We start from the raw sequence: 23,846 nt of genomic DNA on the forward strand, positions 1-23,846 counted from the left end.
TTCCATGAAAATGCCTTTACTCTTCATTCCATTATGCACTCCATTTCTTCCTGGCTTAGTGCCCAGCACGTAATAGCCACTTAGTAAATATTTGCTCTTATTTACAGAGTATTCACTATAAGCAGCCACTCTTTGATAGCACTCAGCATAATTGCAAATAATTATTTGTGCAATTATTTGCTTAATGACTGTCTTCCTTATTAGACTGTGAGCATCACAAGGCCAGAGTCGAAGTTTGCCTTATTTATAGCTGTACTCTTAACACCCACTACAATGTTTCAAACTTAAGACTAAATAAATATTCACTGAACAAAAGAACACCATGTATTAAGCACTGTTTATTCATTTTCTCACTTAATCCCAAAACAACCTGTACACTCAGTACGCTTATTCCTATTTTATATGTGAGCAAACTGAGGCTCAAAGAGCTACAATAACTTGCCTTAGGTCAGAGCCAGGATTCTGAGTATGTCCTCTTGACAACTATGGTATCCTGCCTCCCTCTTTTTACATCCTGTTCTACTATATATTAGCTGCAGCCTGGGAAAGTTTCATAAGTTTTCTAAGCCTCAGTTTTCTTATCTATAAATAAAGGAGAAAATGATATCTATGTTATAGATTTGTTATGAAGTTTGGTTGAGTTTTTATGTAAAACACTGTGGTTGGCATACAATCAATATTTAATAAAAGCTGCTGCTCCTGTATTGTTGTTATTGAATCAAATACACAGAAGAAAGGGACTGTAGCTGGGGAATGCCACTTGCTGAAACCTGCCTCCCCTGCAAAATAGCACATACCACTGGAGTAGTTGGACATATCTCTAACGGCTTTCTGTGCCGCTCTCATCAACCCTCACTCACCACATTCCATAAAATAGCTTGCACGTGAAAGTTGCTTTGCTTAAAATTCAAATGTCGAATAAGCAAAATATTTTAAAGTTAATTCTATTACACAAGCAATTGCTCAGTGTGAAATACTGCAACCTGCATGGCTTAAATTGAATAGCTCACATTATCAAGGAAATGGAGATTGGAAAAAGAAAATCAAGACTGTCCCCTAGCCTATTACAGAAGGGAATTTCATCATCGTGGATTTTTATTTCAACAGATGTAAATGGGTAGCAGGAAATAGAGCGGAGAAAGAAAATTTCAAATTAGGTGGCCAATTCTTTGTTGAAATACCTAGAGCAGTCAACATACACACAACTGCTTTATTTGTCACCTTCTGGTCTACTGTTTCACTGTAACTTCAGTTCTTGACAGAAGACTCTAGACATATTTTATTATAGAATACAGTATCCGTAGTTTTGCTTTCTGCAGTTTCAGTTACCTGAGGTCAACCGCGGTCCAAAAATATTAACTGGAAAATTCCAGAAATAAACAATTCATATGTTTTGAATTGCATGCTGTTCTGAGTAGCATGTGAAATCTCATGCTGTCTTGCTCTATCCCACCTGGGACATGAATTGTCCCTTTGTCCAGCATATCCCACCTGTTAGTCACTTAGTAGCTGCCTAGGTTATCAGGTCAACTGTCATGGTATCAGCAGTGCTTGTGTTCAACTAACCCTTACTTTACTTAATAATGGCCCCAAAGTGCAAGAATGGTGATCCTGGAAATTCAGATATTCTTACTGTGCTTAATTTATAAATTAAACTCTATCATAGGTATGCGTGCGTAGAAAAAACACAGTATATATAGGGATCACTATTATCTGCAGTTTCAGGCATCTACCAGGGGGTCTTGGAATATATCACATGGAAAAGTGGGGGGGATGACTGCCCTACAAACGTCCAACATTCTGAACCACAGTGGCCTAGGTACACCTAATTTCTCTGATGCAATATGGGTAGCTGAACTGGTTCTTAAGCCTGGCTGCATATTGGAATCATTTGCGGTGCTTTTAAATAACATTGATCCCTGGCCCTTCCTCAATTTCCATTCTGATTCAGTTGATTTTTGACAATAATTTTAGAGGTATCCTGCCTTAGTTTGGATCTCAACTTCTCTACTTATTATTTGGACAAATTACTCAACTTCTCTGTATTTAAGTTTCCTTATCAGTAAAATAAAAATAATCATAGAGTGGCTGTGAAAGTCAAGTAAGTCAACACATTTGAAATACTTTGAACAGTATCTGGCACACAGTAGGTGTTCCATAGTCTTAGCTATTAGTAGTAATGGTAATAAAATATTTCAATTATTATACTTTGGTGTCATGGAAGAGAAAGGAAGACCTGCAGAGTTTGCAATCCCAGGTGGAATAACAATGCCGAAATGGCAGCAGAAATATCTGTGCTTGAAGTTCATGAAAAGGAAATCTCTTCACTGTAAGATACTACTTTGAAGCAAAATCAGATGATTTGAAGTTGAGCTCCACCTGGAATTTGTCTTGATTTTATACATGGAGAAGTAAAAATCTAAACTGAGCACATGGTGCTAGAATAACCCTATTTATTTATACCATGCAATAGACCGTCATTGCTAGTTTCCCCTGGTTAAAAAAAAAATTCTAAGGATAGGACTTTGAAAAATCCAAAGTCATATTAATCTGCAAATAAATAGCAAGGTTGGGATGGTGGAGTTTATTTTCATACTTGTCCTCTAATTCCACGGGGAGGAGGGAAAATCCATTCTACTTGTGTGAGAGGGCAGACAGTACTATAGAAACTTCTCTGGGCTTTCTCTCCACCCTTGCTTTCTCCTTGGCATAGGAGGAGTGTTGACTTATCTGATTAGTAAGATTAGAATAAAAATAAGTGCTCATTCATGGCTTAAATTCTGCATTCTGGCTTTCAGGTCTGAATGTCCTCAGGTTGACATAACCCTTTCTCTCTTATAAAGTGAGCAGAGCTTAGTTAGGGCACAGACACTGTTATCCAGTGGCAGGCCCACAGGCTCACCTGGCTCTCAATTTCTAGCATCCGCTGAACTGGGACACAGGCCATCACTCTGAATGACACTGGCAGGTAAGTGGTCTGTTCTGTAGACTCAGACATTCCCATCTGTGGGTATCAAGGTATAGATTTGGAGCTGGAGATGGTAGGAAGCTTCATTAGGCCTTAAGCTCAAGCCATGTTCTTCAATCCAGTTTTACTTATAATAAACCTGATACCACATTTTGTTCCTCACATGGCCTTTTGTGTTTGTTCTCAGTTTGACTCAGAATTGTTAGGAGAAAAGCACTCACACTCTCAAACCTTAACAAACAGCAGAAGTAACTGTAAGAGTAACTGTTGACAGCTTTCAAAATGCTCTCCCCATTTAACAGATGTGGAAATTGAAGCTTCAAAAAAGGCTTCTGTGATTTGCCCAGGGTCAAAATACTAATGACAAGTGGCAAATCCAGTACTAAAATCGGCATCATCAGCATTTCTCTTCACTACATGTCTAAATATGCTTCTTTCTCTTATTAAGGTCAGGGAGGCCCTTACAGGCTTCAAAGTCAAGAATGACAGTTGCTTTAATAACTTTATTAAACCAACAGGAGAGAAAAAAAAATCCCCAAATCTAAGAATTCTTTTACTGTAAAATTGAGTTTTACCAACCAAAAACTGATTTTTTTTCAGAAAAGTCTTTACCTAAAAATTGAGAAATTGAAAGAGATCCTCTAGACAAAATTATGCAACAAAGTTTAAGTAACAGATAAAACATGATTATAAAATTTTTTTCCTATTTGGATGGAGTAACCTTAGGGTGGGCTGAGATGGAGGACAGGAACTGTCTCCTGCCAAGTAAGCAAGTGTCACAAAGACTTTCTTCTGTGATTTGCTGAACTGCTGGAGTTCAGCCATACAGAAGCAATTCCCTCATAGGTATTTCCCAGACTCAAACTCCTTTTCTAGTTTGAGATCAAAGGGCCCTCCCCTGTGCAGCAGGCAGAACAGATATGATACCTCATATACCACTGTGTTAGCTGGCTACAAATCATGTAATACAATTAGCATGGGGGAAGCCAGCTCCTCTAGGTTATAGATACACCTTCTGCAATACAAATGAATCAATCACATGCCACAGGCCTAGCCACCTTGAAATGATTATATAGATAATAGGTAACAATCAGTTCTGGTTCTGCTACTAGTTAATCGTGTGACTTTAGAAAAGTGCTTTCTCTGGCTTTCAGTTTCTTCATTTGTGAAAATGATGGAGTTAAATGAGATTGCCTCTAACTCTAAAACTATGATTCAATATCTACCACTAGCCTCTATATTACCAACACATAAGGCTGACTCACACTTTACGTCTTTGAGAGAAGAACTCTTAAAGACTGAGGTACAATGAAGTCACAGAATCGTTCCAAAGCTATTCCAATGGTTGGGGCAACTTAAGAGAGATGTATTTGCATTTTTCTATCTTGCTTCTTCTGTGTCACCCTCAATCTCCCATCCGCCTGAGAGTCCTTGAAGGTGAAAAATTTCACAGAGTTTCTATCAGAATTGAGAAAGAAATTCAGCTTATGTTTTTGATCCTTTAGTTATCAAGATATAGTTTTATTTTTGAAACTGATAATTAGATAAAAATGTCCAAAGGACTAAATAAACTGAGTAGGGCTATTAGTCTACTCTTTTTTCTTATTTTAATTCCATCTGAAGGAACAATAGGCTCTTTTTGTCTTTGGCAATATAATAATTCAGCGGACACGATAGAAATACCACACATCAAGATATAAAATGGTGGCATTTTCTCACTTTAAAAACAATCAATGCTTTCATTTGTGAACTTCAAAGTACACGTGAAATAAAAGTCTCAGACCTGTGAGTGTGAGGTAAATCAAAGGGCCGTCAGTATTGTAAAAGTTTCCTGGTTCATTGGCCCTCTTCTAGGTAAGAATGGAAACAAAAGCACTCTGAGGGAGATGACTGTTCATCTCATTTTTATATTTCTTTTCCAAGAGGGCTTAAACAACTTCCCCTGATAAATCATTCTAATATAGTTCTTCCTTATGTCTGACTGAACCTCTCCTTGCTGCTCTGCAGGCCTACTTCCTCTTGTTTATCTAGTCTTGGCAGTGCTGGAACTGTTCACTGTCTTACATATTGTCAAGTCTCATTCTGACTTGCAGAAATTCTAGAGGAAACCTTGAGAACTGAGTTAGGGGTTTATGATCAAGTTTAGATACTGGTAATAATCAGTTCTGGTTCTGCTACTGGTTAATCATGTGACTTTAGAAAAATCCCTTTTCTGGCTTTCAGTTTTTTCATTTGTGAAAATGATGGAGTTAGGCGAGATTACCTCCAATTCTAAAATCTGGAGGTCTTAATCATATCTTAACATTCCTGGTGATACTATTCCATCTTAGTCAAAGTTATTTCTTCTTTCTGGTTATTAGCACCTCATCTATAAAATGAAATGAATACGAAAATATATTAAGAGAAAGAATCACCATACTGATGCAAATTATTATTGAATTGAAGAGTATTCCTGAAGAACTTGAACTCTTGGGGTTCAATCATTACTGCAAATGGCAATGGTTGAAGATCCCTCTTTCCATACTGGGCATCGTATAATTAAGTGCAAATATAACTTTCAATACAGAACTATGAGAGAAGACAATAGAAATAGGACTATGTCCACATCTGGATGATCACTCTGGTATCATAACTATACCCAGATTAGTTGCCCACTCTTCCAGTGAGCTGGCACCTTCTTAGAATGCCAGTGTTGCTTAAAACAGTGCATTGGATTTTAGTCATCATCCTGTTGGCCTTGTTGACTCAAGGATTCTTCCACTTTAGTGGAAGTATTTAAAAAGAGGGTTGGTATCTCTACTTCTACAACAGGTGGATCTCAAACCAGGAGACAGCTGGCATTTTCTGGACAGGAACGTGCTGCTGTGATTTGACAAGGGTTTAACAATCTTCTACTCTTTGGTCATGGAGCATAAGCTGAAAAAGGGGACTCTCCATAATCTTAGACAATTTATGCAGCTGCAGAATCACCAAAGGAACATTTCCATGGGGAAAAGGTGAAATTTAAGAGCAAACACACTGAAGAATTCTGAGCTCACCTTACGATAAAAGCTGCAAAGCAGCCAGATCCACATAGAAAGAATCTGTGGCCAAATACTGCAGTAATATCTAATCCAGGTTACTGATATACTTCACAGAGGAGGAGTTGGAACAGGACACCCAACTCCACCTATCAGTTTCTCTTGGGTGCTCATGAAATTTCACCTAGTAAAGAGACAAAGATTCCATTAGGGACAGGTATTCTTTTCACAAGCCCCTGGGTTCGATGTGTGGCTGCTCTAAAGGATACAGTCTCACGAATGTCTAGAGTTTGACCTTTAGGGGCAAGCGAGGCAGTCAGTTGATCAACATGAGATACCGAGTGCCCAGTTTTGTGCACAGCTCCACCCTGAGAGTGACAAGAAAATCATAGAGTATATCTAGGCAAAGGGAAAGCAATTCTTCAGCCAGATATGTGATCAATCAACAAACGTTTCTTAAACATCTATGGTGTTCAAGACACCGTGTCTCTACCAAAAGACATAAGAATCAGGGGCCCTTCCAGTCAGGGGATGATGACTGAGTTGAAAGGCTAAGACATATTTGTATGAACAGATAACCAATAGTTCAAGGTGGTCTATGATCAGTGTCGAGTGATTCATATGAATATAATGACCAAGGGGTTTCAGGGGTACAAGTGAACAATTCTAACTGGGGTGATCCAGAAGGCTTCCTGGAGAAGGCAGGATTTGTACTAGGTGCTGTCAGTTGGACATGATTTTGACAGGTAGAAGAGGGTGAGCAGGCTAGGCAAAGGAAATGGCGTGAGCAAGGTCCCAAAGTAGGCAGGCCTAGTGCCTGTTTGGAGAAAGGTAGCAGACTACATTGGCTGAAATAGAAGACTTGTTTTGAGGAGTAGCAGAAAAGAAATCTGAAAAGAAGGAACCATGGGATCTCAGAGTTTGAAGGGATCCTAGAGATGATCAAATCCAAGCTTTGCTCACCTTATTCTCACACAAACACATTTTTCCCTAGTGTGCCACCAATGTTTAATATGCACTTTAGTAATGGGTCCAGATTCCTAATATCTACAGATATAGTAATTCTGGGATAGTCGTTAGAGAAAGGCTTTGGAGTTGGAAGCCTGTTTAAACCACTTGCTAAATGTTCACTCTTGGGCAAGTTCATTTATCCTTTATTTCTTCACCTATACATGTGGATAATAGTAGACTCAGGGTGGAGGTAGGAAGAAAAGGAGAAAGAATGCTTGAAGGGGACAGAAGAGGAAGAGGACTCTGCAAACTATATTGCCAAGGAAAGCATAAGTAGAAAGAATTCAAGCAAGAGGAGGCTGTTAACAGCATCAAATGAAGCAAACAGATCAAGGTAGCTGAGACCTGTCAAAAGGCTACTGACTGTGACAATTTGGAGGTCACTGGTGACCTTTAAGAGATCAATTCTAGTATAAGAGGAGAGAGGCAGTTTGTAGAAAAAAGTGAGGTGGGAGGGGTGGGAAAGGAAGAAGAATAGAATGTGTAGTGAGGAACTAGAGCTGCAGGCACAGACCCTGCCTTCATCTGTAGTGACAGGAGACGGAAAGAGATGGTTTTGATTGAAAGGGGTCACAGGATTGAGTGATGTAATGGATGGATGTGTATCTCAGCTTAGAACTGAAATGGCTGGTAGCTCCTGTAAGGACCTCCAACTGTAGCTTTCCTCCTTGCCAAGATGCAGGGAATGGTGATAAAGGAAGAAGGAAGTTCCTACTCAAAAAATATCTTCTCTCTTCCTTTCGTCTAGCACTGCATAGGAAGAAAATATCATTATAAAGCAATCTGCCCATTTATAATACCATAAGATTGCCAGCTGAACAATTATGAGACTCCCTGTATAGTAAAACCTTATTAATTTGGACTACAGTAATTTGGAATTTGTGATAATTTAGCCTGGGCTGGAGTTACTTTCATACTACTTTTAAAGAAAGGGTTCACTAAGCAAATAGTATGAAAAAGATTACAAGGGAGCTAATTTAGTCTGCTAGGGGCCTAGCTCACCTATTTTTAAGAACATACTGTTTTTTAAGAACTTAGGCATATTCATTATTTGAATGCAAATTGATTCTAATAATTATAGATTAACATAACCTACTGCTAGAATCCTATATCTGCAACAGTTACTTTGCTCTCACTGAATATACTCATTAGAAATAAAACTGCGATTCTTTAAAGGTGGTTCACAATTCAGATTAATGCATACTCCTTTTTCCCACCCTCATGAGTTAACTGAAGTTCAGGAGGTATTACTATAGACCAGCACATCACTTACTACGAACACAGCAGAAAAACTAATAAGTAATCAAAAAAGGCATCAGAGCAGCCAAAATAGATGTCTTAAAGTTGATGCCCTAAATCCTGCATCTCTCTCCATAGCAGGTTCTCTTACAGCTTGATTTAAGTCTCACTTAACATACTAATTTGACACATCAACTTGGAGAGCTGGCTGTTTTTGTTTGTTTGTTTGAAGTTCATAACTGATTAGAAGGAGAAAAAGGGCTGTTACATGAAGGGACACTGAGAGAAACTAGAAATGACTACATACTGCAGAAAGGAAACAGGACATGTACAAAATGTGGCTCTAATAACTAAATAGCCACCACAGTCTAGGACAATTTAGAGTTAAAAGGCCTATATTCCTTAGTAAACCCATAAAAGTATAATAGAGTACTATAGCACAGTACAATGACTAATGACTGGAATTATGCCTTTAAATGATCAAGCAAAGTTTAGATTTGTTGAATATATGCCTCAAAAAGACAAATAAGTTTATACACATGCACATGCACACACACAAGCATGATTTGTATCCATAAAACCATTACGGTTTTTAGGTTAACCAAACCTAAAAATGCAAAATGCACTGATGCTTAAAACGATGGAGTTCATAATATTATATAATGATAACGATAGCAAAATAATAGCAACATTTATTAAGCGATTTATTAAATGATGAAGTATGTGTAGGTTATCATGCTAAGCACTTTACCTATATAATTTCATTTAACTCTACTAACAATCCTAAGAGGTTTTAGTATCATTTCTAACTTTACAGTTGAAGAAAGTGAAAGTGAGAGAGGTTAAGGAACCTGCCAACCCAGGCCACAGACAGAGAGCTGGGATTACAACTCAGGCAAGTTACTTGGCTGTATACTATGCCTTTCCAATGCCCCAGAAAATACAGCTCTCTAAAAATCACAGTTTTCTTCAGGGCTCCAGATAGCTAATGCTTTACTGTAATTTTGTTCTCCAAACTTGTATTTAACATATATCTTCATTTATAAGCAGAAAGACCTATGATCTGAGTCAGGTTATAATATTGCGTGTTTGCAAACATGTTCCATGTTATAAGCTGAATGGGAAATGGTAAAAAACAGAAGAAAACAAGACCAAAAACACCATGAACATGTCTATTAGTCTCATCCTAAAATCTCAGATCAGTCTCAATACACTATGGACACTATTCTCAAATAAATAGCCAAGTAACAAAGAGATGAAATTTTAAAATATTAAATGACCAGTTAAGATCTGCTTCTCCCATTGTTTCCCCACTTATTTAGAGAAATTTAACATAGGCCAATGGAGCAAGAATGATGGGGGGAATTGCAGGGGATGCCAAAAATTCAGTTGGTTGTTATACAGGATTTAGGAAAATCTGTTACTCAGCTGTTCTAAGAGAGCTATGAGGGCATAGAACACATGCGAGCATAGTGTGTACTAGGAGAAACGGTGATGGGGTGGGGAGAGGCAAATATATGCAGTTATCCACATTAGAAGTAAAAGTAAGGGTACCCAGCACTTGTACATACAAAGAAAAATGTATAGTGACATAATTCATTCATGTAATTCCTTCTGCCTAAATCAATGTTCTTTACTCACCTCTTCTTGTCTTAAACCTACCGATTCAAGAGCCAGCTACAAACACCACTTCTGCTATAAAGTGTTCCACAATGCCCAAGGCTGAATTAAACTCTTCCCTTGTTTGTGCTCCCATTGTTTTTGTTTTTCCTTTTACACACTTACTACAGCACTGATGATACTCTATCTTATTAGAATTATTCAAGTGTTTGCTCTTTCCACCCTCTATCCCACCATGAGTTCACCGACAGCAGTGGACTCTTTCTCATTTCTGTAGTTCCTACAAATCCTAGCACAGTACCCACTACATAGTAGAGTCTCGGACAATGTTGACTCAATGGCACTGGCCTAAGAGAATGGGTTATCGCCTAGCTTACCTGAAGGAGCATTTGTTCTCTTTCTTTTCTTGCTTGACTCCCCTCCATTCTCAAGGAGGCCTTCTGTGACCAGAGGGCCACTGGCACTACCAAACTGCAGGGGCTCGTTGTTGTTGGCAGGGTCAAAGGGCAGCTGGTTCAACCCTAAAGAAGAAAAAGAAAGCCAAAATCCAGACTCCATTAAGGACTGGGATGTCTCCAGATTTCATTATGAGCCACTAGAGGAAAACTCTGTATCTTAAGAGCCTAGGAGTAACAGGTTAATTTCTTAAAGCCATTTGCCCTCTGCAGTTTTTACAGATCTTTTTGACAAGTACAGAATTAAAATGTAGGCTCTTAATAAACTGTGGCTCTGTCATTTGTAAGATCCCTCCAGTTTCTGGGAAATTAACATTTTTGGCCATAAGCTGTCAATTATCTTCTACCTCCTCCCTTAAAGAATTAGGACCCTCTTTAAATGTGACCATAGTTGGACCCACTCTTCCTTTGAAAAAGTTTGACCACGTATTTCTTAGATTATCTCTTGACATTTTTTCCCATTCTTTCATCACAAGGGTTGTTGAATTGATGCAGATGTAATCATTAGACTGTCCTGGTGTCAAAGTCACTTCCAAAGATAATATAGAGGTTTCCAAAAGAGAAAACCATAACTTCATAGCAAACTAGAGAAGGAAACAAAGATACGGAACGCACAAGGGGGTTATTTAGTAGTTGGAGTAATGTGGAGTTATGACCTAAGTTTGAGTTGTGTTAATCCCATCCTCTTCAGGTGATCTCAGAGTATGGTCACTTTATTACTAGTCTCTTTACTAGTTGTGCCACACCATATAAAAATGGCAAAAGGCATTTTTCTATTCCCAAGTCTTACATGTTTCAGCCTGGGGTGAGCAGAGATACTTTCTTACTCCTCTGGCAGCAGCGCCTGGAATTTCAAGTGTTTCCATGAAAACTTCATGAAATGTGGAATCAAAAGCTTTGTTAAAGACCAAAGTTAGGTGATCTCTCCTAAGCTTTTTATCCACTAGTCCTCTAATCCTATCAAAAGGGTAATCAGGTTGGTCTGCTATGGCTCACTCTTCAATTCTCAATTTTTCTATGGCCCACAGCTGTACAATTCTTGAGGTAATATTGTAAAATGTCAGTAAAAGCTTGGAATCCAGTCAGCTACAGGTCAATCAAGTTTCAGTAAAAAGAATGCTAAGGTTCTAATAATATGGCTTTACACTATTGTTTTTAATAAAAAGTATTCCTATGCTAATGTTTTCACCCTACGTAAAAAGTATCATTTCTTCAGCAATCAGATTCCACTTGGAACACCTCCATTAAATGTTTTCTGGGACTTAAAACATTTTTCCTTTACATCATCTGAGTAACTAAGTGAAAGAATGAAAAGTTGCTTCTTTATCGCAAGTCAACCATTTACTGCATCATATCCATGTCCTATTAAATCCCTACCATGACTAGAATTAAAGAAACAAATACCAATTGCTACACTCAAGAAACATTCAGATCATGACCCATACTATTTTCAAAGACTAGATTTTATATAATTTACAAATGAAGATTTTTATTGCACTTGAGCAGTCCCAGAATCAAATGTGATTAGTGTACTATTTCAAAACTTTTCTTGGTATTTCTTTCTGCAGTATCATACTGACCAAAATAAGTTCCATGGAAGATAGACTAGTACAGTGGAAATAGTATGTGCTTGGGAGCCTGACAGATTGGGGTTCAAAACCTGGCTCTGTCCTTTACTATCTGGGTAGCTTCTGGCAATTCATGTAATCTCTCTTAGTCTTACTTTCATACTGTGTAAAAGGGAAATGATAACATTGCACAGGGTTGTTGCTAAGATAAGAATATATATATAATTAAAACAAACTTTTCTCCTGTAGGTTTGAAGTTTGTAAGCAGCTCTTCCAAGAAGGATATTCTCCACTGCACTCCCTCCCCCCTCCACAACTGTATTCCTGCTGCCTAGCAATGTGCCTGGCACATAGTGAGTGTTGAGGAATGAATGAATACTCCATAGGGTGGGGGTAGGTGACTCATTCTATTAACTCATGTAGTTAGAATAAAGACTGACAGCTGATAATCAAGAATTAATGACACAAACATTCTGGTGCTGATTATATCAACATTACTTAAAATAATTAGATTTCAAATCCATTTCCATTATTTGAATACTATATTGCAGGGTGGTAAAATCTTGATCAAAAGGAATGCTCAGGGATTAGGAAGTTCTGATTAATAATGGTTAATCAGAAAATTTTTTCTCTTACATTTGATAATGTAACAGAGTAATATATTAGTCCATTTTCCTGCCTTATTAAGTAGATGACTAAGGATCTTACAGAGCTTCAGTGCTATAATCTGTAAAAGGAAGCTAAGGCAGTACCTAACCCATGGGACTATTAAAAGGGCTAAGTAAGATCATGTATGTAGAACATTCTGCATGTCATCTGGCATATACCAGATGCTCAATATATATTAACTGGTAATTTCTATTTTTCATTTCTAGAATTTTTGGTGCACAATGTGAGATTGGTCTAAATTTGCCCTTATCCAAGGATATACCCTACTTTCCTCATTGAATCTTTTAATTGCTGTTTGTACTGTTTTCTAAAAGTTGAAGGAGTCCAGGGGAAAAAAAATCTGATGAATTAAAGGTATTAAGTCATAGATTTTTGATTATAATCGTCTTGCCATTTACTTAGTCCCAGATGGTAACTTTAGGGATTTAGGTATTTTCTTCCTTATACCGATGTACCACAGATTTTTGTCTGGAACTGAATATGCTTGAGATTTCAAGCAATTTCTGTGTATCTATCTCGTATGTGATCCAGATATATGAAAATTCTGATAATTCAGCATACCATCTCAGGCCTTGTTTCTTACAGAAAAAGACATCATATCAAGGAGAGAGTGACATCCCATTCAGTAAGCTGATTCACTGGATACAAATCTGCATTTTATATTATCCAGGACCCAATGCAGTCTCCAAAGATTTGTAGTTTAAGAATAAGAGCTATATAGAGAGCAAAATCCTACAACACTAGAGCTTCCTAGCTACTTTAATTGTATTGTTTCATTCCTCCTCTGTGACAGCACTAAATAAACCAATAAATCAGTAAATCAGTAGGTACTTGTAGGATCTTTTCTGTGTCAATATATATATAATCCAAGCCAAGAATGCTATTTTAAGTAAAATAGCCTCATTAAAACCATCTAAACTCTGAAAGGACAACCAGCACTTCAATTTCAAGAATGCTTATTGCAGAAGTCTCAATTATGACTTGAATGGAAAATATTAGCAATTATGATATTTTAATTATCATCCAAACTACAGAATTTATCTTGAAATCTCTTATAGAAGCTATTTCTACCATTTTTCTACTAGTCATGATGGAACTATTAAATTAGGAAGATATTAGGAAGATACTAGATTAGGAAGAAAGTTTTGAGGCTATCCAGTTCATTATTCCATGCAAAGCAAGAATCTTATCTATAGAATTCCTGAAAGGCCTAAATCTGGGGAAGTTTTTAGCCTTGGGACCATTCCTTCCTATGCTTTTAGGGATTCAGCTTGCTTTCTCTACCTTTTTAAAAACTACCACCTACCCTCTTTTGAGGGTTCCTTTCATCTCACCAAAACTGCCGGTGAAGTAGGATGCATTTTGTTCAGTTGTTAACTTGCTTATTGTCCCTAAAATAAACACATGGAATGTCTAACTTTTTAAAGGCTCTACTGATAATCACTGCATGAAAAAACAATGAGGTGTCACCAATAATTAACAGAACAAAGAAATGTTCTAAAGTCTTATATAGTTTTCATTGTCCTTGCCCTTTTATTCCTGAGGATAAATTTAATCAAACTTTGAATCTTACTCATTTCCCCTCACATCTTGTCTCCTCATCACCTACCCCCACAAAATATACAGTTTGTATAAAGGGGAGTACGAATTGATATAGGAAAATAGAAAATAAACATTAGTGTTAAAGATTTCTGCTATTTCTGTATCTTACGTTCACAATTAAACAAGTCCGTGTGGTAATGCAATCTTGTTTAAAACCAGGCTGAATGGTTTAGATAGCTGACCAGCTGTTATTTCATGTCATGTCAAAAATACAGATTATCTGACTTCATAACACACATGAGGCCTCTTTAGAAAGCATGCATATTGGGGAAGGGTGGGGGTAGGGTCCTTGGAGAATGACATTTATTATCCAGTGGAACCAAGGGATTAAACTTCTCAGAATGAAGTGTGGTTCCCAGTGAATCCTCCAAACTGCAGGTCAAGGAGTTCACATGCAATGATGTCTGCCATACAGATGCAAATGATTCCTGGGCTTTGAGGGAAGCACTGAAGAATTTTCATGATTCTTATGAAAGAAGATCAATGATCTCTTTGTGCCCAGCTGCTGTAATAGTTACTGTCACAATTCACGTTACAGAGCTTTCTACTATCAGGTCAAATTAGGACTAACCCTCATGATGCAATCTAACACTTTTAACGATGGCCCCAGGTTACAGCACCAAAATGTGACCCTGTGGGTCCCTGCAGCTTCTTACCTGCAGCTGCGGCCCACAGACTTAATTTAAGGCAGTACAACCTTAGCAAAAAAGAAACACAATCTACTCTGGATTAGTTCCATTAGTTTAAAAGAAAATGTTAGGTCTTGAGAAATCTGCTAAATTTAATTTAAGGCAGCAATCTCCAGACATTTATGTTGAAAAAAATCAGAATATTAGTTTTTGGCAAAAGTAACATTATAGCTAATTTGTGTATAAAACAAATTTCTGTAACCTGAGTCCTATTTTCCAATTGACTTCAGTTTAAAATTAGATATGGGACTCCATGGTAAATGGAGGGAGTGGGTCTCCAAATTAGTTTTTAACTCAAAACTCTTGAAGTAAGGGGTTAGGATAATAGCCAGGCCCTTGATGCGATGGCAGGTGCTTTTGTAGGATTTATCCATCCCTGGGAGCCCCTCCTCCTTCCTCAGTCTAGGCCTCAAAACCTCTGACTCCACATTTTCAGCTCTCACTACCCTGTAATTCCACCTGCTACTTCTGAGGGAATATTTACAATGTCTAAAAAGAGTTGGAATGTAATATCACTCTCCAGCCACAGGGGTTAGCAGCCAAAACAAATGAACATTTCTCAGTTCCAGGTCTTAGCTGATGTCAAACAAATGAGACCGACTTTGTCCATTTTGAGAGTTCAATATTCTGTATAACTGGTTTAGCTGAAGCAAGGGTAACTGTAAAAGATTAATGGGCGAGTTAAGGGAACAAGGAAATGATGAGAAAGAAAAAGGCCAAAATCTTATTCTACTAAGAGGCTTGCTTGAATGGTAGTGAGCGGAAGAACTTTCAGAGCAAAAATTATGCTTAAATCGCCTTTTTCAAGGTGTAATACTGGTCACAGGCAGATTTTCATTGGCAGTGATCCTACAGCAACTTTTAATGACCCCCCACACTACCTGGTCAGGCATTCAAGTCCTTTCTAATAAGGCCCCACTATTCCAAGCCTTGTCTCCTACTATGCCCCAGCTTGTACTCTACCCCAACACTTCTTGAACTTTAATGTGCACACATGTTCCCTGGGGATCTTGTTAGAATGCAGATTTTGATTCAGTAAGTCTGGGTTGTGATATGCTTTTCTAAACAAGTTCCCAGATGACACTGTTCCTGCTGGTGTGGGGAATCATACTTTGAGTAGAAAAGGCCGACATTTTAGCAAAATAGGACTACCTAGCATTCACTGACTCATTCTAGTACTTTCCTACTTCCACAGCTTTGATTCATACTGTTTCTGCACCTTTCTGTATTTCATGACTTCAAAATACTATCCTTCCTTTAGGGTTTATCTCAGATGCTAGTTCCTTCATGATGCCTTCCCTTATCCAACTGCACCCAACCTAATACATACACGTATTGGCAATGGAACAGGGCCACCAAGGGAACTACCATTCATTGACTGTTAAGAATGTGTCCTGCCTTAACATTCATTATCCCAGCATTTTATTTTCTAGTTATTATTCCCATTTACTACAAAGAAAGGTAAACTTACAGAGTTTAAGTAACTTTTCCAAGGTCACACACCTAATAAGCAATATTACTAAGAAACACCACTCTGGCCCTCCTCAGATCTTAATCTCTACCTTTTCTGTGCCTTTTAGAGCATGCCTTGTGTTACAATTCTTTGAGTATTTGTCTTATCCTCCCTTCCCTTCTGCCTTACCCCATCATCACTAAGTTGTAAGCTCCTTGAGGACAGACTTTACATCCTAATCATTTAAAAAATCTCTCTTCCTCCAAGCTGCCTGGCACGGTGCCTTGTAAAATATTAGAAGCACTCTAGAAATGTGTATAGAACTGAACTCAGCTGCAACTTTGGGTACAATAGCTGTGTTTCCCAACCCAGATGCCAACCAACCTGCTGCTGGGGCTGTCATGAAGGGAGAAAGAAATACAGTTTTAGAGTTCCTTTAGCATTCCTGGTATCCCCTCTATCCTAGGATCCCTGAAGACTCTTTGGGGAGTGGTGGTAGACTATCACACACTGTACACTTGACCATGAGTCTGCATTACTTCATTCTCCTTTTCCAAGAGGCAAAACAGTTCTTATACATACTAAGACCTTTCTATGAGAAAACACCATAAAAGAAACCCCATGTATGGATCTTCTCTTAATATTTCCATGAACACCAGGTTACAGATTCCTGCTTTATAAACTATAGTCAAGAAAAGGCAAACCCTAGAGACGTATCATCAAACACAGCTGTTACAGAGATGTAGCCTCTGTATCTAAGTTTAAATGAATTAAAATTAAATAAAATGAAAACTTCAGTTCCTTAGTTGCACTGGTCCCATTTCAAGGGCTCATTAACTACATATGGCTAGTGGCTACTGCATCAGACAGCATAGTATAGAGTATTTCCAACATCACAGAAAATCTGACTGGACAGTGCTGCTCTAGAGTCAGACCTGGATTCAAACCTCCATCTGCCACTTATTAGGTATGCCACTTACAAGGGGTATAAAACAAGTCACTTCATTTATTTGACACTGTTTCTGTGCTGTAGAATGGGGATGATAATGACTGCCCTCATAGGGAAGTGAGGAAAATTAAATGAGAGAATGTATGTCTAGGGTCTACTACATATCAGACCCTAAATAAGTGTTAGCTCCTCTCTCCTAACCCACTCGGGGATTTATATGAATTTGTCTCAAAAATGGAATATGAAAATTTGAATAGTATGGCTCCTTAGGCCCCCACACTATATCCTGTTTATGTCTTAGAAGATGTTAGCTTTGCATTCATTTTATAACCCTCTTTTTCAGATAATACACAGCCATCAAGGTAAAACATTAGTAAATAAGCTGGGAGTAGTAAATGATTGCTCTTTGCTTGTACTATTTTTAGGAGAGACCATATTTGTCACCACCTTGAACTTTCTAACATGAAAGAACCACGTTTTCCCCTTACAACTGAAATGCCTCCTCCCAAAGCTTTAATCAGTGCTCACTTTCAGCTGGTTGCTGTGTTATTAGAACACTAATGGTGACACTGGAGCTGGAATGGAGAAGGACCATTTCTCTCTAAATCCATATTTTCCTATGTTCAGAATGTTTTCTGTGTTTTTCCTATGAGGCTGACATCTCGCAGGCCTGGTAAAGGCGAATTATTTGAGAAAAGTCTCAACTAAATCTGTTAAGGTGTTTGAGTTCCGTGAGTAGGAAAGCAAAATACATATTTCTAACTTCAAGAAGAAGGATGCTTCAGGACTGTTTTCCCCTGTTCAATTTAAGGCTTGAGAAACACAGCAAAATCACATTCCTCAATGAAAACAAAGTTTAAAAAAATGTTGATTTGATAGAACAGTTCAAAGTGACAGATGGTAGACGGGCGATCTATCATTTTCCTTAGGATAAAGTCTGGCAGTCTTCAGAGAAACTGAGAAGAGAGTCTTATTTTCCTTCTAGTTTAGCCCTGGGAACAGTTCTCACAACTACCCTTCTCTCCACATCTTTGGGGGTGGGGGATTAGAAAGACAGCGATTCATCAGTGCCTGCTTTGAGCTGGCTCTAGGCCATGCTGCAATTCCTGTTGACCAATTTTCTACTTGAGTGACAGGAAAAGAGCAGGTTGCTAACATACTGACCATTAGGTTATCTGTTTAATACGTGCCTGAGAACGTGCTCAGAGGTACTGTATTACAGATGTCTCCGTCTAAATAAAATAAATAATTGCAGATTTCAGAGCCTGAGGGCAGAGAGTTGTTCTGCTATAGAAATTGGACTCTATCTTGTCAGATGTGTAATGAGGTCTTTCCTTCAGGCTGATCGATTTCATAAGGCTGAAGTAATTATCAAAAGCAAGCACAGATCTCCCTACAGAAACCACTCCACTGATTTTGAAAACTAGCTAGTCAGCTGGATCTGGTCAGAAGCCTAGGCTGAGCCAGCTCTTTCCGTAGGAACAGTTACTACACACAGAGTACAACAATTTACTCTAATAGATTCTTAAGACGCCAGTAAATAAGTTGTAAACAAAGTTCAGCAAAATAATTTCACATGCTGTAAGTGAGTGAAAACTGAAGTGGCAGTCAGATAAATCTGCATTTCAGTGTAGGATGCTTTGAAGGGGAGAGTGAGAGCTAAAATTCTTTTAGTCTTTGGAGAATTAATTACATTAATTAAGGCTAGAAGGATATTGGTAACCTTTAGGACTGATGCACTGTATGAATAACATTTGTATCTTTGCTTTTCCCAAAATATACATGCTAATTTCACCATATTTCCTTTATTCATTCATTTAGCCTTCATTAACTATTTATCCAATCACTGTGCTACAATTTCTAATTAACCAATTAAGAGTTTATGATTTAGCATTCCCTAAATATAGAACTACATAAATGCAGTAAACCTTCATTTACATGTTCAAAAACTTTACCCTCTCTCCTTCCCCATCCCATTAATTTTGCTATACTGTATCATTAATGTTCCAGAGTTATACATTCTGTATTCTTAACAATCCAATCCTCATTTGGATTAGTTTTTCAAAAATGTATGATAAATAACCCTGTTGTTGGCTGTGAAATTAAACACATAGGAGAAAACAGATTCCTATAATATGCTAATGCATCTTTATAGATACACACCTCCTCTATAACAATTCCACCTTAGGACTATCAGTGTAGGGTGTTGACAAGTGATTAACTCCTTTTGAGGGGCCCCTGGGCTGAAGTCAAACGTGCTACTGAGGAGAGAGCTAGAATCTGCTCCTTGAGAAAACATGACTGTAAAGGAAAGCCTGCAAAAAAGAGCTGATTTGTGTTTGAAATAAGTCTTACTATTGTTGCTATATAAAAGAATAAGTAGGATCTTAATTTTGCTCCAGTCAGGAGTCTAATTGAGGTATTCAATATGTATGGGAATGAATGAATCAACAGAACAATATTGACAGATAGTCTCTCTCCTTAATCATCCAATTCATTTAAACAATTCTGTATGCCTGGCAGTGTGCTAGGTCCTAGGATTTCAGAAATTGATAAGACATAGTTTCATTCCTCAAAAAGCTCACCACCAGAAAGGAAGGCTGATAAATACACAGAAAACCTGGGCCAAATTATTATATCAGCTTCATCTATTGCTGCTTCCCCCAAGTATCCTTTGCTTCATTCATACCAAACTTCTCAATTCTTTAAACATGCTATGCCTTTTGAGGTCTCTGTACTTCTTTTTTTTAAACTTTATTTTATTGTGGTTATAACACTTAACATGAGCTCTACCTTCTTAAATTTTAAGTGTACAATACAGTATTGCTAACTACAGGCACAATGTTGTATAGCAGATCTCTAGAATTGATTCATTTTGCATAGTCAAACTTTGTGCCTGTTAATTAGCAATTTTCCATTTCCCTGCCCCTCAGCCACTGGTAACTACCATTGTACTCTCTTATTCTATGAATTTGACTATTTTAGATAACTCATATAAGTAGAATGATGTAATATTCATCCATTTGCGGCCAGCTTATTTCATTTAGCATAATGTTGTCAAGGTTCATCCATGTTCTTGCATATTGCAGGATTGTCTTCTTTTTAAAAGTTGAATAATATTCCATTGGTATGTCTATACCACGTTTTCTTTACCCATTCATTTGTTGGGCATTTACGTGGTTTCCATAGCTTGGCTATTGTGAATAGTGCTTCAGTGAACACTGGGGTGCTAATATCTTTTCAAGATATTGATTTGAATTTGTTTGGATAAATACACAGAATTGGGATTCTTGATCATATGGTACTTTTGTTTCTAATTTTTTAAGGAACCTCCATATGTTTTTCACAGCAGCTGCAACAGTGTACAAGGGTTCCAATTATTCCACATCCTTGCCAACATTTTTTTAAATAGCTGTCCTCACAGGTATGAAATAATCTTATCATAGCTTTGATTTTCATTACCCTAATGATTAGTGATGTTGAGCACCTTTTTGTATACATGTTGGCCATTTGTATATCTTCTTTGGAGAAACGTCTACTCAAGTCTTTAGCCTATTTTTAAAATTGTTTTTTTCCATTGAGTTATAGAAGTTATTTATATATTTTTGAAATTAACCCCTTATGTTTTCTCCCATTCAGTAGGTTGCCTTTTCACTCGGTTATTTCCTTTGCTATACTAACACTTTTAGTTTGATGTGGTACCACTTGTCTATTTTTGCTTTTATTGTCTGTGCTTTTGGAGTCATATCATTAAATCGCTGCCAAGACCAATGTAATGAAGCTTTTCCCCTAGATTTTCTTCTAGGAATTTTACAGTTTCAGGTTTTATATTTTAAATCTTTAATCCATTTTGAGTTGATTTTTGTGTGTGGTGTAAGATACCGGTCCAAATTCATTCTTTTGTATATGGATATCAATTTTCCCATCGCCATTTATTGAACATACTATCTTTTTCCCATTGGGCATTCTTGGCACCCTTGTTGAAGATCAACTGACAATATATGGATGGATTTATTTCCGTGCTCTCTATTCTGGTTTTCTGTTTGTACTATTCCCTCTGCTTGAGATATAATTTTCCCTTTTCTCCACCTGGAGAGCTTTTACTCAAACTTCAAAGCCCTGATCAAATGTTACCTCAGTGAAATGTTTCCTAATCCCCAAAGGCTCTCTCCATAGGAGTATACAGAACATTTTTTATCAGAGCACTTATTGTAGGACCTCAGGGCTCATTCTCAATGATTGTGGGTTTGCATGTGTTCTGAGTAAGGTATTGTCAATATCTGATCTGTGCCTTAGAAAGCTCATACCTGTTGAAGGACACATTGGAGGTGAGAAAGCATCAGAGGCAGAGAGACCAGTTAGAATACCAAAGTGATACAGTGGAGAGATGACATTAGCATGGTCTCAGACAGTAGCAATGAATGGAAACAAAATAATGGATTTCAGAGATATTCTTGAAGTGGAATTATCTGCCTTTGGCGTCTGGCTGGATCTGGAAGTTGATGGGAAGAGAGGAGTCTGAGATCATCCATTTAAAAGTTCTTAAGTCAGAGTCCTGAAAATCCTGCAAGGTGTAGGAGTTCAGTATGAGAAGAAGAACAATGAATTGGAAGCATAACCACAAAGCTACAGTGAGAAAGAAAACTGCTTTCAATCTCTATTTGCTGTGGCATAAAGGCTGCCAGGAAGCACTATCAAATGGCTTACACTTGACCTTTACTATGTATTCTCAACAAAGCCTGTCAAAAGATATCAATTCATCCAGAAAAAATAAAGCATGATAGTCTAAGAGGCAGGATAACATAATATTGGGATAAGGAGGGAGAAAATATTTTAATAATAGGTCTCAGACTTGGTTTATTTCGTCTGCAGCATTCACTGACAAAAGTGTCTTTGAAGGTCAGGAATACTTAATAGATTCCTTCTCTTTCCCTTCACACTTTCCTCTTTCTTCCCCCTCCCAAACAACTCCTCAAAATAGTTTTATTAGAAAATCTTGCATTTTAATAGCAGTTATCTTTTGGTTATTATAGTATGTTGGATTAAGCTGACAATTTTCCTTTTAACAATACTCAAAGAAAGCTTGGAAAAAGTAATGCTATGTTGTTTTTCTCCCTGCCAAAAAATATAGCATTGTAATTGTCTCCTGGAGAAGAAGCACTCTAATCATTTTTAACTTTAAAGTAAATTCATTTCAGGAAGATGCTTTGAGAAAACAATTGACAGAGGAAATCAGGGCTCCTAGGAGATTGTGATGTGATGGATTGAGTTGAAAAGAATGCTGTAGCCGAATTTAATTCTGTGAACATTTTCAACTTAAAAAGAGTTTTTCTGCAATAAGCACTGTATGGGAATTAGAGTCATGTTACATTGTGGGAGATAGGCCTTTAACATTGCACAGATATTTAACACCTAAGAGTTCTAGGCACCACAGAGGCAACAAGAATACAACACAATTATTCTGATTAAACAAAAGAGGAAGCTGTTATAGCAGATGAAGTCAGAGTGTGAAACTATAGTATCTTTCTAAAATTGCCTTTAAAAAGAATCCCAGGACTAGAAAAGACCTAAGCATCCTCTTATTCCAACTGATGTCACTAAGAGCTTGGAATAGTCTCAAAAGCCAAAGTGTTACTCTGATTTAGAAGACCTTTTCAACTTTCACTCCCTCCGTAATTGAATCCATTCCCATCTTCCATTGTTGTTTTGTTATTTTTTGAGCACTTCCCATTAGGTTTCAGGAAATACATCCTTTAGAGACAGATTTGGATTGGTAAATTTACAGTCTTGGTAAATTAACAGGCTCAGAATTTCCTCGAAATTGGACATTTGCCTAGGTTGATGGTGGACAGAAGCAATGGAATAGCAATGAACTGAGGCCCTGAATACCTGGTCAAGCAGCCTAGCCTTCTGGACAGATGCCAAGAATGAGCATAAAGCCATAGTGCAGTAAACCAATTCTATTTAAGAATATCCTCTTTGGCTTCTAAAAGGCAACTGTTTTCCTTAATACACGTGACCAAAAGAAGCTCCCATATTCTTTTGTTTTTCACCAGTTACTTCCTGCCTCAACCCAGTCACGAACCTCATAGATTTGTTAGGAGTGTCTTCAGAAGAGAGTGTGACTTTAAGGCAGTATGTCTCATCGGTGGCTATGTATTAAAATCACCTGGAGAACTTTAAAAAATACCAATGCCTGGGCTCCACCCCTGGAAATTCTGATTTAATTTGGTCAGGGTGGGACCTAAGTGTCTTGTTTTTAAAAGTCACCAGGTGATTGTAACATGCAGCCAGGGCTGAAAAACACTGCTCTAAATGGAGCAAATGAGTGTACACTGCCTAAAGTTTTTTTTAAGTTAAAACCAAATAACACTTAGAGAATAAGTTCATTTACTCCTCACCTACAATATGCAGGGAACTGTACCGGCTGTGTGGTATAAATAGGTTAGACATAAACTTGCCTGGTTTATGATGGTTTATGGAAAAGATGGAAAGAAAGATTAGGTCTAGATGGAAGACAATAGAAGCCTGATATAAAACTCAGTAATGGGGTAGAAAACAAGAGAGGAGGGAGGACTGGAAGAATGCTGTCCTAGTACCACC

At 37.7% G+C, this 23,846-nt stretch overlaps 1 protein-coding gene across 17 annotated transcripts in view; it reads right to left on the bottom strand.

The window, feature by feature from the left end:
• Positions 1 to 23,846, bottom strand: part of ENOX2 (ecto-NOX disulfide-thiol exchanger 2) — a 247,837-nt gene that overhangs the window by 134,312 nt on the left and 89,679 nt on the right. For 10 of the 17 annotated variants that reach the window (XM_074359844.1, XM_074359842.1, XM_074359848.1 and 7 more), the window contains one exon: positions 10,236 to 10,379. The exons of 6 other annotated variants lie outside the window; for them this stretch is intronic. Coding sequence is in view for 5 of the 11 variants with exons in the window: in XM_074359835.1 (XP_074215936.1) it covers positions 10,236 to 10,379 (144 nt within the window). In the remaining 6 variants the exon portion in view is untranslated. Of the gene's footprint in view, positions 1 to 6,006; positions 6,173 to 10,235; positions 10,380 to 23,846 lie in introns of all 17 variants that reach the window. One more of the 17 variants, XM_074359845.1, reaches the window with a different exon arrangement.

Source organism: Camelus bactrianus, chromosome X (assembly GCF_048773025.1).
Source record: "Camelus bactrianus isolate YW-2024 breed Bactrian camel chromosome X, ASM4877302v1, whole genome shotgun sequence".
In the NCBI taxonomy this organism is placed as follows: domain Eukaryota; kingdom Metazoa; phylum Chordata; class Mammalia; order Artiodactyla; family Camelidae; genus Camelus; species Camelus bactrianus.